At 38.3% G+C, this 15,221-nt stretch overlaps 1 protein-coding gene and 1 long non-coding RNA gene across 2 annotated transcripts; both read right to left on the bottom strand.

The window, feature by feature from the left end:
• Positions 1–1,616: 1,616 nt before the first annotated feature.
• LOC131011542 (uncharacterized) lies at positions 1,617–3,824 on the bottom strand. Its single transcript, XR_009097005.1, has 2 exons — positions 3,403–3,824; positions 1,617–2,305 (listed from the first exon to the last, which is right to left on the bottom strand). It is a non-coding gene; the product is annotated as an uncharacterized LOC131011542 (long non-coding RNA).
• Positions 3,825–12,781: 8,957 nt separating this feature from the next.
• Positions 12,782–14,722, bottom strand: LOC131008119 (DUF724 domain-containing protein 6-like). Its single transcript, XM_057935017.1, has one exon. It carries the CDS (start codon positions 14,720–14,722, stop codon positions 12,782–12,784), a length of 1,941 nt encoding a protein of 646 aa, XP_057791000.1.
• Between the last annotated feature and the right edge of the window lie 499 nt (positions 14,723–15,221).

Raw genomic sequence — 15,221 nt, 5'->3', positions numbered from 1 at the left:
TATACGGAACATACACAGTAGGGGACACAATATCTTACACAGTAGAATGACATAACCGTGTAACTAACTGTGTAGATGTCACCTAACCGTGTAGTCAATTGTGTAACTAATTAGAATGATTAGTTGAACTTCAATTGGGGGTTCTCAATTTGAACTTGATTAATGGAGAATCCAATAGAGAATCTCAAATTTGAACTTGATTAGTGGAGAATCCAATAGAGAATCTCAAATTTGAACTTGATTAGTGGAGAATCTAGTTGAGAATCTCAAATTTGAACTTGATTAGTGGAGAATCTAGTTGAGAATCACAAATTTGAACTTGATTAGTGGATAATCCAATAGAGAATCTAAAATTTGAACTTGATTAGTGGAGAATCCAATAGAGAATCACACTTCAATTTGAGAATCCCCAATTGAATTTCCACTAATCATACTTGATTTTGAGAATCCCCAATTGAATTTTCACTAATCATACTTGAATTTGAGAATCCTTAATTGAATTTCAACTAATCATACTTGAATTTGAGAATCCCCAATTGAATTTCCACTAATTATACTTGAATTTGAGAATCCCCAATTGAAATTCTTCTAATCATACTTGAATTTGAGAATCCCCTATTGAATTTCAACTAATCATACTTGAATTTGAGAATCCCCAATTGAATTTCCACTAATCATACTCGAATTTGAGAATCTCAATTTAATTTACCCTAATCATACTTGAAATAACAAGTGAAGCACTTACTTACATCTCAAATATAAGTTTAAAACTTATATTTATAATTTGATATTCTTGAAATAACTAGTGAATCATTTACTTACTGATAACACTCATGTTTCCATGGTTTTTAATGTTCATATGATGTTAATTTTATAGGAAATTGAGTGTTGGATGATTGTTTTGTGCTTAAATTGCTTTATCTTGTGAAATATGTTACTTGGTCGTACTTTGATGATTTTTACAGAAATATTGAGTTCGAATTTGGAAAACTTGTCTGAAATAGAAGTTGTAGTTCGTCTCGATACGAGTTCGTGAGCGCAAACGGTTCGTAAATCAGAGTTCGGACGAGAAAGTTATGGCCAAAACACAAAAGATGGCCTAAAATCATCTCCTAATCCTGGGCACAACAGCAACCTCGACACAGAAACCATGGCAAGTTCTAGAAGATCACTACATATGCATGACAAAACTCACAACAAAGAATAAACTGTGTATGATAAACAGTTATGGCTCAAAATCTCACAGTTTTATTCAACGTCCAAAAGTCAAGGTTAAAATCACTCTAGAATTATGCAAATTAGTTCCAATTATGCTCAAATCATCAAAGAAAATCAAACTATATCACTTAAGGCTAACACTATATCATGCATTCCTGAATCGGCTGAACAATTATCGCATTCAAGACTCAAACTGAACAGCTAAACATGTAAATTATTGGCCAAATAATTCACAAGAAAATAAGCACCATAAATCATGAATCACAAGTTGGAAGGCAAATTGATATCAATAAATCATAAACACATAATTAATCAGCTATGTACAAACCTTAGGTTCATATTAACGAACTAGCTAGACATACTAAAATAAATCATAAACATAAATAAAAAGAAAGCAATTAAAATAAATAAAATAGATAAAATCCGAAAGAATGTTGAATGACAGCTTGAATCTTGTAGGAAAATAAAGCTAATCTATGAAAACAATAAAAGTCTAAGTCTAAAACTGAAAAGATGGAGAAAAGAGGTAAAGAGATGTGTCTAATAGGTCAGGGAAAGGACCTATATATAAGCACATGAGATAAATACAGTGTAGAACTAAAAAATACTGACAAAATCCGAAAATTCCGAAAATTCCCGAAAATTCGGAAATTCCCGTCGGACACTATTCACTACTGCGCGCGACTTTCTTGTTTTGGCCATAACTTTCTCGTTCGAACTCCGATTTATGAACCGTTTGCGCTCACGAACTCCTCTTGAGACGAACTACAACTTCCATTTCTGACAATATTTCCAAATTCCATCTAGAAAATCCTGTAAAATCCATCAAAGTTCGAGCAAGTAACATAATTCACAAGATAAAGCAATTTAAGCACAAAACAATCATCAAACACTCAATTCCCTATAAAATTAACATAATATGAACACTAAAAATCATGGAAACATGAGTGTTATCATAGGGTCAAGTAGAAAATGTGGAAAAAGAAATGAATGATTTAAAGAGTTAAATTTAAGCCAATTAACTAAGAATACTAAGAATCAATCTAATATTCCACTAATTCAAGTGAGAATCCTAAGAAGAATCAATCTAATATTCCACTAATTCAAGTGAGAATCCTAAGAATCAATCTAATATTCCACTAATTCAAGTGAGAATACTAAGAACCAATCTAATATTCCACTAATTCAAGTGAGAATCCTAAGAATCAATCTAATATTCCACTAATTCAAGTGAGAATCCTAAGAATCAAATAGGAGATTATCACATTTGAGTTAGTTCTTTTGAAATCGAATAGGAGGCTAGCACATTTGAGTTAGTACTTTTGAAATCGAATAGGAGATTATCACATTTGATTTATTATTTTGAAATGGAATAGGAGACTAGCACATTTGAGTTAGTTAATTTGAAATCGAATAGGAGATTATCACATTTGATTTATTATTTTGAAATGGAATAGGAGATTATCACATTTGATATAGTTAATTTGAAATGTAATAGGAGTTTCTCGTATTCGCATAATAATAAAAAAATACATGGTTCATTCACAAACAAATAAAATACTATTATTATAAAACTTTATATATCTCCTCTTAGTTAATAGTGTTTACCACTTAAATAAGACCAGTATGACCGCACAAAATATTGGAGCATGATTTGTGCGCCCATCTATAAAATCTTTCGGTCGGACACATTTTAGAGAAAATTCTCACGGTCGGATTTGTACTTATCAATTAAACCGAAAATTACGAAATGAAAACATGCAAGGACACCTGTCCGACCGTCAGAAAAGGAGCATTATATGACCGCCCATATATAAATTCTCTCTGTCAGACACATTTTACAGAATTGTAGTGCTAAATGGTCATAATTAATTGGGTCAAATTAGTCATTTTGTATTTATTATGATTATATATTTAGTTAGTTTTAATAATTAATTTAGTATTTTAAAATATTATCACATTTGGCTTACATTTTTAAAAGATTACTTAAGAAAATATAATTATTTATTGTTGATTATGAGACCAACTAGCATTTGCATCCCGTGTTTATTTTTATATTTATATAAAATTAATACTAATTAGTGTCCGACCATACATTTGGGACTCGAATAAACGAGTCAAAACAACTATACGAGACATACACGGTAGGGGACACAATAACTTACACAGTTGACTACACAGTACCATACACGATTGCACACACAATTATATTTGCACTAATCTTACTTCGATTTCATAATCCCTAATTGATTTCCCACTAATCTTACTTCGATTTCAAAACTCCCAATTGATCTCCAACTAATATTTACTATAATTTAGTAATCTTCAATTGATTTCCCAATAATCGAACTTTGATTTCATAAACTCCAATTGCATTTGCACTAATCTTATTTCGGTTTCAAAATCCCACTTGCATTCCCATGCACTAATCTTATTTTAAAGTACGATTCTCATATTATATAACTAAGAATTAAGATGAATTAACTGTGTAGATGTCACATGACCGCTGCTCCGCCACGCCGCCAGCCACTTTGCTGTCCGTCCGCCGCCCGATAAGTCTTCATCTTGTATCAGCTAATTAACGCCCAATTAAAGCCCAATTTAATGCTTCCTTTTGTATGTAGATATGTAGTTATGTTGTGATTCTTGTGAACATTTTTCTATGGTTTATTACTTCTATTCTATAGTTCAGAAAAGAATTATTCCGATGGAGCTAAATGAAGCAACATAGGACACAAATGATTATACCAAGGAAAATTTTGTTTTTTATTTGTTCTCAATTTCCGTCTCTTAGACTAAATTATAAACAACATGATGGAGCTAATCCAACCAATATTATTATATAGTCCATATATCTTTAATTTGACTGAATTGCTTATCTGAAACGAACTAATTGCTTTGGAATTGCTTTGGATTTGTTTTGGATTTTTTAAATGGGTATTTCGGATATCCAAATAACCCAATTGGTTAACCGAAGCGGTTATTGGGTAACCGAACACCTAAAACGGTTCGGGAACGGTTATTGAAATTTTGCAATTTCGGGTTCGGGTAACCGAAAATTCGGGTACGGGTAACCGAACCCGAACCGATCGACAGCCCTATTTGCACTAATCTTATTTCATTTGTATTTGCACTAGTATCATAATATTTTTCACTAATATTTATTACTCCTATTAATATATTATCTGAAAATATTTTGCATTAATTATTTAATTAATATATTATCTTAATATCACACCATTAATATTTTTACTAATATTTTTTATTAATATATTACCTGACAATATTTTTTATTTTTTATTGATAGATTATTTTAATATATTATATCATTAATATTTTCCACTAATGTTTTGTATCATATAATATCTCTATAATTATCGTTTTCGGTGAATTTTTTTTCAAATAGTCGAGGTACAAAAACTCATGATGACATGAAAAAGTTCGTTTCCCCCTTAAGGAAATCACTTCCCGCCCTAAACGAAAAAAATCCCTCTTACTTTTTTGCTCAATTTTCCCTCATTTCTCCCTCCTTCATTTTTCATCACATAAATCATCCCTTCTCCTTCGGTTTTCCCTCACTTGCCACATTTATCATTTGTTCAATTGTTTCCCCTTATTGGTGCCCTCCTCCTGCTTAGGGTTGTAAACGAATCGAAAATTAACTTATCTAATACTCCCTCCGTCTCACGAATCTTGACACGTTTCCTTTTTTGGTAATAATTATTACCTTCTCTCTCCTACTTTATCACATTTATTATATTCTCTCCCATACTTTATCACTTTTATTACTTTCTCTCTCATACTTTATCAATTTTATACTTTATTAATTACACACTTAAAACACTAATCTACAACTCTTTAATTCCCGTGCCGAACCCAAACGTGTCAAGACTCGCGGGACGGAGGGAGTAACAAATATTATATTTGCTCATATAAAATATTAATTTTGCTCATATCGGAGTATTATTTAACAGAAATATGAGTTTTTTAACAACAAATTACTTTTGCTCGTATCAAATATTACTTTTGCTCATATCAAATACTCCCTCCGTCCACGAAATGAGTACCCATATTTCCTTTTTGGTCCGTCCACCAAATGAGTACCCATTTCCTTTTTTGGTAAGTGTACCCCACACATCTCACTCACAATAAAAGTGGGTCCCTTATTCCACTTACACACACTTAATCAATTTCTTAAAACCCGTGCCACCCTCAAATGGGTACTCATTTCGTGGACGGAGGGAGTAATAAATATCAAATATTACTTAATAGAAATATAACTTATTCGAATAAAAAGTACTATTATTTTTGTCATATCAAATATTACTTTTGGTTTTTCTTAAAATTAAGTAAAACATTTTTCTTAATAATAAATATATATTTTTATTAATAACGAACTTTATTATAAAATAACCAACATTATAAATAAAGTTTATTATAAATTACAATTTCTTTAACTTCATAGGTGTATGAAGTTAAAGAAATGAATGTAGTGTAATCAAACTGTAAATTAAAATTCAAAATTCATACATTCAAAAAATAAATTAATTAATCATGTCAAAAAGGCTTAAACAATGCATGCAACAGTAGTATATTTGCGTGTTTGATTTTTATTGGACAATCTAAATACAACTTTGGGTATTGTGAAGAGTGGTATACAAAACAAAAATAAAAAAACCGGCTACTTTATAAAACCGGTCTGAATGAGTAAAAGAAATAAAAATAAAATGGGTTTGCTTGAACAAAACACGTGTCATCATCTTAGTATGGAGTGTAAAAAACTTGGTGTAGTGTAGACTCTCCCCTCTTCTCGCCTATGCCATGATACCTTAACTTCTTCACTGTCACCTCAACCAAAACACCCTAAATTCTTCTCTTTCACATTTGCCTATATTAAAGAATAAAGATGTATCTTGGATTCACATGCTCTTTAGATCTTGATTATCATTATTTCGTTATAATCAGATTTAATTTAATATTCGAGAGTAAATAAAATAATCAGCGCTGAAATGTTCTTTACTCCACATCAAATACTCGTTAATTATTTAAACACATAAATATATTTTTGTTTTGGTTTCCAATCTATAAAATTTCATAAGAAAAAAAAATGTGAGATTTCAAAAAGAAAAAGTCTGTACTCTTAAATTAATTAAAGAAAGTTTGAGAATTATAAATAAATAAAAATTAAAATATATGAATAAGAATTGAAAAAAATTACTCCCTCCGTCCCATTATTGAAGACCCACTTTCCTTATTGGGGTGTCCCAATAATAAAGACTCACTTCCAAAAAAGGAAATAATTAGGGCATAAGATACACTAATTAATTGCACTCTCTCACCGCCTCTCTCACTCTCTCGTCTCTCTCTCTCTCTCACAATCCGCCTCTCCGCCTCTCTCACTCTCTCGTCTCTCTCTCTCTCAATCCAGCTTCTCCGGCGAGCCTCCGACCACCGCCGAGCACCCCTCGCCTCTCCGACCACTGACGGGGGCAGAAGGCCGAGACCTAGCCCTAGCCCCGCCGAACAGCGCGGCACCCCTCCCCCTCTCTTCTCCTTCTCCGCCGCCGCCTGCTTCTCCTTCTCCAGCCGACGGCGGCTCTGGGGCCGCGCCGCGACCGCCTTTCTTCTTCCCCTCGCATCTCTCTCTGTCCGACTCCTCTCTCTTCCCCTCTCGGTCTCTGGCTCATCTCTCTCTCGACCTCTGCCGCCTTCTCCGACCGAACAGCCACCACCACGCGGCTCTGGTCTCCTTTCAAAAACCCAGATCCGCCAAACCACTACCCTCAATTTCTAGGTTCGATTTGAGAGAGGAAGAGAGTCGCAGATCTGGTTCTGAGGCGGCGGAGACGTCACTCGAGATGCGTGCGCGTCTGAAACCGCCGCCCATCCCCCTCTCTTCTCCTTCTCCGGCGGCCGTAGCGGTGAGGCGGCGGAGGCGTCGTTCGATTTTCATGGATTCGCAATTTCTGGTTTTTTTGGTTGTGTTGTTTTGATGCTAATTTTGAATCAGTTTTTTGTGCTAATTTTTTTTGGAAAATTTGCAATTTCTAGTTTGATTTTCTGGGCTCCATTTTCGGCAGCATAGCATAGGGAATCGGTGGTGGTGGGGGTGGGCGGCGGCGGCGGCGGTGGTGGTCGGTGGTCGGTGGTGGTGGGCAAACCCAGTCCGAGAAATGAGAGAGAGAGAGTTGAGAGTTAAGGCCCTAATCAAATACACACCACAACACTTAATTCCTTAAACTACCTCGTCTTAATCTCCGTGCCCAAAAGACCTATGTCTTTATTAATGGGACGGAGGGAGTAGTATTTAAGATAAATTCAAATATATAATGTATGAGATTCTACGCAGACACGTGAATTATACTGCCTTCGTCCACCAAACATCAAACATCCAAAAAAAAGGGAGGCGCGTGTTATGCATTGCCCCCACTTAAATAAAAAGAAAAAAAAAAGAACCTCAGCAGAATTTCAAATAATTCGAATGTTATATATATATATATATAACATAAAATTTTTATTATTTTCGGATGCATTAAATTGAATAGCGAATGCATTAATTTATATAGCAGATGCATTGATTTTAATGGTTCTTATGTTCTCACGATAAGTGTGGTTCTCATTATAACCACACCCTATATATAGGGAGAGGTTCAAATAAGAACCACTAAATAAAATTAGAACGGAGAACCATTTTAAGCCATTCGATCATCAAGATCTACGGTGGATGCATCATCTTGGTGGATGAATGCAGATCCTGGGTTCGAATCCTGAAGGGAGCAAAATTTTTATTATTTTCGGATGCATTAAATTGAATAGCGAATGCATTAATTTATATAGCAGATGCATTGATTTTAATGGTTCTTATGTTCTCACGATAAGTGTGGTTCTCATTATAACCACACCCTATATATATATATATATAGGGTGTGGTTATAATGAGAACCACACTTATCGTGAGAACATAAGAACCATTAAAATCAATGCATCTGCTATATAAATTAGAGTTAATATATAAAACTATCCACTTTCATATTGTAAAGATAAAAATTGTCCACTAAGATAAAAATAATAAAAACTGTCCACTTTTTGATTGAAAAGACGGAAATACCCTTAACATTAAAAACATAAAAATTAACCATTTTTCTCTCATTCTCTCTCTCATCTTTCTCTCTCTACGCATTCTCTCCCCCATTCTCTTCTCTCTCATCTCTCTCTCCACTCTATCTCATCTCTCTTTCTCGAGCGACGCTGCGGCGGAGCAGGTCAAACAAGGCGGCGAGGCGCGGGCAGATGCGGCGGAGAAAGCCACCGTCGGCAGAGCCGGGGGAGGTGGACATCGGCTGGAGGTACGCCTACGCCGCCTGCTTGACGAGGCGGTTCCGGATGCAGATATCGGATCCGCCACCGCCGTCACCTCTCCCTTCCTCCGCCACCTCCTACTTCACCCCGCCGCCACACTCTCAATGCCGACCTCCGCGCCACCGCCTACGAGATCTTCATCTGCGCCACCGCTCCTCCGCCTAATCTGGAAACCGCCATTGCTGCTCTTGAGATTTCTCAAAGAGGAAATCACAGGCGGTGTGGGAATCGGCGTGAGCGAGCCTGCCGCTGCTCGAGCTACCGACGCGCCGATCGATTCTCTCCGTCGGCACCCAGGTGGCGGGCCTTGTCGGACTTCGGAAGAGAAGGGACACCGGAGGCGACGGAGCTAGGGGGTTTTGCTGCGGAAACCCTAGATCTGAAGTGGCGTTGTCCTCGCTACCGGAGCTAGGGTTTCGTCGGAGCCACCGTGGCTTTCAAATAGGGATTACAGAGGCGTAAGACGACGGCCGTGGGGGAAAGTACGCGGCGGAGATAAGGGATTCGAGTAGGAAAGGAGCGAGGGTTTGGCTGGGGACGTTTGAAACGGCGGAGGAAGCAGCGTTGGCATATAATAAGGCGGCTTTGTGAATCATAGGTCCAAAAACACATCTGAATTTCCCTCTGGAGAGTGTGGCCAAGGCATCTGCGAATCATGGAGCTGTTGGCAGAGATCATCACTGGAAAAGGGCAGCAGATCTAGATGAATATGAATTAGAGAGATTGTGATTCAGTGTTGCGTGCTTCGTCTCTGATTCGTTGGTTGAAGATTGAGATAATATGAATTAGAGAGATTCAATATTGTTGCGTGCTTCATCAATCTTATTCATAAAAATAGCACTCGATTATTTTTACTTTTTTATGTTAATGTTGGTTGATAGTGGGCACCCTCCACTTTTCATGGTTAAAAGGTGGTCTGTTGTATAGAGAATAGAATTCACGGCAGCATAAGCCATATCAGAGATATGATATTGTGATATGATATTTATTGATAATTTCTTGAATTCACATTTTAATGTTTTTGAATTCACATTTAGATCTATGAATTTATAACTTGATATTTTTAAATTCACAATCAAATCTATAAATTCACAACCACATCTATGAATTCACAACCACGTCTATTAATTCACAACTAAAACTCGAATTCACAATCAAAATAAATTCTAATTTTAGTTGTGAATTCAAACTTTAAAAACTCAAATTCACAACTACTTGAATTCACAACCAAAATAAATTCTAGTTGTGAATTAAATTCTGGTTGTGAATTCGACTGATTGTGAATTCACAACCAACATAGATATGGTTGTGAATTAAATTTTGGCTGTTAATTCGTTTGTTGTGAATTCACAACCAAAAAATTCTAGTTGTGAATTCGACTGGTTGTGAATTAAATTTTGGCTGTGAATTCCACTAGTTGTGAATTCACAAACAAAAAATTCTGGTTGTGAATTCGACTGGTTGTGAATTCTCAATTCACAACCAGTGTGAATTCACAACCAAACTTTTTTGGTTGTGAATTCACACTGGTTGTGAATTGCGGGATTTTTTAAAGGGGTGATGTAAAGTGGACATTTTTTTAATTTTTAATGTGGAAGGGTATTTTGGTAACAGTGGACATTTTTTAAGTTTTTTATTTTAGTGGACATTTTTTATCTTTACAATATGAAAGTGGCCATTTTAAAAATTCACTCTATAAATTAATGCATTCGCTATTCAATTTAATGCATCCGAAAATAATAAAAATTTTGCTCCCCTCATGATTCGAACCCAGGATCTGCATTCATCCACCAAGATGATGCATCCACCGTAGATCTTGATGATCGAATGGCTTAAAATGGTTCTCCGTTCTAATTTTATTTAGTGGTTCTTATTTAAACCTCTCCCTATATATATATATATATATATATATCAATCTTTATTTATTTGATCGATTTTCCTTTAAACTTTAAAACTTATTAAATCTATCATACCAATTTCATTTGTATCAATTTAATCATCCGAGCTTGTCTATAATAACTTGAATATTAAAGAGATGACAAAACTTTTCTGTTTTTTAAATAATTTACTATTAAAATTTATATATAGATTGTAATTTTCTTATTTAATTTATAGTTATATCTTTTTACCAAATAAAAATATTAATTATCTTAAAATTTTATCTTACATATCAAACACCTAAATGGATAACCAATCTCACATTTCCTATATTATTATTTAGGGTTAATAGCCGGAAAATACACGAACTATTTTCAAATTTGCATATTGCACATCACCTTTAAAATTAGATCCAGAATACATCACCTTTTAATTTTGTTGCAAATTGCACACGCGTTGACCATCACCTTGATCGGTGTTGACGTGGCACCGGAATTTTCAAACGTGGACTCTCCGGCATTCAAAACGACGTCGTTTTGAGTGAGTATCAATTAAAAAAAAAAAGGAAAAATCGTTTTGAGTGAGTCAGCCCTAATTCATCTTTTCCCTTACTCCAGCGCTTCCTCCCTCACTCCAGCGCCTCCCTCACTTCAGCACTGCCTCCTCGTCGCCAACTCCCTCACTCCAGCGCCGCCTCCCTCAGTTCACCTCCACCACTCCAGCGCCTCCCTCCTCGTCGGCCGCCGCTCGCCTCTGCCCTCCTCACCACAAGACGTGCGCACACCGACCACCATCGATTTCGATTTTGGGGCTCTATTTTGAGCTCCGTTTGGGAAAATTTGGGCTCTGTCGGACCCCCAAATTAGAATTGCAGGGGGGAGGGAGACTAGGTGGGCGCTTGAGTTGTTGATTTGGTGGTAGTTATTTGGAAATCTAGAGATTTGTGGTGGTGGTTATGGCGGAGGTGAGGCGGCGCGAACTGGGTGGAGGCGGCGCGCGAACTAGGGTTCACCACCTGCCTTAGTTCACCACCACCACTCCAGTTCGTCGCCGCTCGCCTCCGCCCTCCTCACCACAAGACGCGCGCACACCGATTACCATCGAGGCTAGCCTTCGCCGCTGCACTGCTATTTCCGTGCCGCCGCTGATTTAGATTTGAGGATGATGAATGATGGGTACTGGGAATAAGCTCTGAATTTGGGGATGATGAATGATGGGTACTGTAAATTTGGGGAAAAACGGTGTTTGCGGTGGTTTCTGGAGTGGCTCGCCGGATTCTGGAATGGCTTGTGGTGGTGGAATGGCTCGCCGGATTTTGGAGTGGCTCGCCGAAAAAGCAAAGATTTTTTTTTTATTTTTTTTAATTGTTCAAATTATCAAAAGGACGTCGTTTTGCTTACGTGGCTTGCCAGCGTGTAAAAAAAGCCACGCGGTTGTCCATGTCATCGTCGGTCAAACTTAAGAGTTGCCAAAATTTTCGCCGTGTGCAATTTGCAACAAAACTAAAAGGTGGTGTATTCTGGATCTAATTTTAAAGGTGATGTGCAATATGCAAATTTGAAAATAGTTCGTGTATTTTCCGGCTATTAACCCTATTATTTACTATATTATTATTTACGATAATTTTATTTAGACAAAAACTTGAGTTAGACTTAGTGTATGAGTTAGACGGTCAAAGCGGGTCGGAGGCTAAGCGCGAGCCACATACTAGTTGAAAAATACAGATAATTTAAAATATTTATTGTTATGCTGAAAAAAAAATAAGAATCGATATAAGGATAGATAATGTGTGTCAAACTTAACCTTTTTTCACCGTAATTTTTTCTTTTTTTCCACAAAAACTTGTACTTTTAGTTTATTTGCTCAACTAATTATTGTCATAAGAAAAAAGTAATTGATATGAATAAAAATAATATTTTTATATTATCTTTTTTCACGACAATTTGTGCCACAATTCTCCGCACCCTGCGGCGGCGCCCTGGGCCGTGGTCACGGCTTCGCCAAAGCTGCGATCGCGCTGTCAAGCACGGCCACCATGGGCTGCGGTCGGTCCCATACCCTGTGCCGCACCGGTGCCCTATTGCTGGCAATCATGCCCTCTCCATCTCATCCGGTCTCATGGTTAAGACCGATCTCACAGTAGACCGACTCTTTTATTAGTTACACTATATCCAAACACAGATGCTAAACATAATCTAACTTGTTAGAACAAAGCTTGGTTTCATAAGGCAAATGACATCCAAAAACGCCACATCTCCAGCTTACGGCAACATAGGAGTTTTCGAACTATTCTAAACCAAGCCAAAAAACACCCACTCCCTATCTATTACAAGTGAAAAACAGAAGCAGCCACGCCTTCAATACCACACCTCAAACACTCAATCTTCTGCTGAGACTCCTCCAGTCCAGCCTGCAGATCCGCAATCCCTTCAACCTCCTTGGCTCTCGCGGTTTCCGAGAGCCCGAGCTTCTCCCGCAGCTTCCTGATATGCTCGTTGATCTCCCGCATCTCGCCCTCGATCTTGCTCTTCCTGCACCGGCGCTCCTCAATCTCATCCTTGATCCTCTTTGCCTGATCCACAAGCCTCTGCTCCTCCTCCTTGGCCGCCACGAGCTTCACCACAAGCTCCCGCACCGCCCCTGCTTCAAAGCCCTGCCCCTCCAGGTCGAGCAGCGTCTCATATAGCTCGTCCACGAGGCTTTTGGGGTCGCTCAACTTCAAGCTACGAGCCGTCTCGACCAAGTTGGAGAAGGTCACCATGCAGCCTATGGCCCGCCCCTCGCGCTCGTGCTCCTTGCACGAGCGCAGGGGCTCAAAATGTGGCCTCTGCGGCATCTTTCTGAACACTTCCATCGAGTCCACGAATTCCCAAACTACGCTGCGCTTCGTAAAGGGCCATCCCTGCTGCTCGCTCGATACTTGATTCAATTCTTGGCTGCCGATAATCTTTTCAATATCTTGATTAGCAGTCACATTTGGATGGCTGCCAATAATCTTTTCAATCTCTTGATTTGCATTCTCATTGATCGATTCTTGATCAAATTCATGGCTGCTAATAACCTTTTCAATTTCTTGATTCGCATTCTCATTTGGGGGCTTGATACTCTGCTCAATTTCATGATTTGCATCATCACTTGGGGGCTTGTGCTTTTTCAGAGCACGCGATTTTCTTCTTCTTTTAGAGTTTGATGTAAATTGCCGCAGAGTTAAGTCATCAATGGGCGATGGAGTCCTCCGCCGTATATGATCCTCTTTCTGGTTCGAGCGCCGCTCTTGATCAACAACATCATCTTCAACAATTTGTAATTCAGTTTCTTGATTTGCATGTTCGATTTGGGGATTTTGCTTTTCCAGAGCACCCTCTGATTTCGATGTGCCGACGAACCATTTGCCATCCCTCCAATCCATATGCGGCCTCAGTTCCGGCAGTCGCAACAGTCTATTCAAATTCGTGTGCTCAAAAAACACAATGTATGCATTCCTATCAACCTTCTCCTTGATCAATCCACTCCACCACCCACAATCGAAGAACCCACCCACTTTTTCCCCATTCTCAAACTTTCTTTCTCTAAAATTGGGAGGGCAAGGCCTAACGTGCAGAGAATCGACTTCAGCTTCAACGCTCCCGCCATTTATATCCTTGAATTCCACCAAATAAGCTCCATTCCCCAAATCCCGAACAACCGCCGCCGGAAACCAAGCACCCTTAAGCCAAATCTCCACCTTCGCACCAGCCTCAAACGCCGGATTTCCAATTTTACCCTTTCTCTTCGGCCCGGCCCAAACCCCATCAGCCCAGTCCCAGTGGGCCCGCAGCGCGGAGGGCCCGAACTCGAGCTCGTCGGAAGGGTTTTCGAACATCACCACGAACCTCTCGCCGCCGCCCACCACGCGGCTGACGACGCCCTCACACCACCTGTTGTTGTGGAACGCGTCGACGACGTCGTTGAGCTCTAAACGCTTGGCGGCGGCCTTCTGCAGCAGCGGCAGCGCGGGCCGCACGGACGAGACGTCGACGTACTCGTGTAGCGGATCCGACCCGTTTTTGCGGGCCACGGAATTTTGGTATTTGACGTATAGTGTTTCCCCCGGATTTTTGGTGCTGCTTTTTCTGGAGAAGAGTGGCGGCGGGACCACGGTGGCGGAGAAATAGACGCATCCCATGTTTTCCTCGTTGACCCGTACTTCGACTATGGAACCCACCGGGAAGTGGTGACCACCGCCGCCCCGGTTGTGCGGTGGTTGTACATTTTCTTCACCGCCCATTTTTTTTTTCTTTTCCCGTTGTGGAGTGAATTTTTATGTTGGCTTGGATTTCAAAAGAACTAGTCTTTTCGAAGCTGACATCGAAATTAAACGATGTACTGTGTGTGCATGTATTGGCCAAACGGTAAGGTGTTAACATTCGAGGCAAAGGTTTTGGGTTCGAGTGTTTGTTGATGTGCGGTCTTTGAATTTCTTTATTTATTTATGTAATTTATCAAAAATAAATAAAAATTAACTGATGTGTTACGCGTAACTTGATATAGGCTATATAGTTGTAGGTGGTTGATATTTAAGACCTGAGATTTTAGGTTCGAGTTAATTAGGTGTGATCTTTACAATTTCTTTATTTATATATATAATTTATTAAAAAAATTAAATGACATGGTATGGATTTACAAGGTCAAGAAACAAAGGACTTTATTGGATCACATCTTGAATAATAAAGTAGATATTTTAGGATTAGTTGAAATTAAATTTGATTAAGGAAATCTTGATAGCA

The sequence above is a fragment of the Salvia miltiorrhiza genome, chromosome 2, assembly GCF_028751815.1.
Source record: "Salvia miltiorrhiza cultivar Shanhuang (shh) chromosome 2, IMPLAD_Smil_shh, whole genome shotgun sequence".
Lineage (NCBI taxonomy): Eukaryota > Viridiplantae > Streptophyta > Magnoliopsida > Lamiales > Lamiaceae > Salvia > Salvia miltiorrhiza.
The sequence above is the reverse complement of the archived record's forward strand: the minus strand, read 5'-3'. Positions and strand labels throughout refer to the sequence as shown.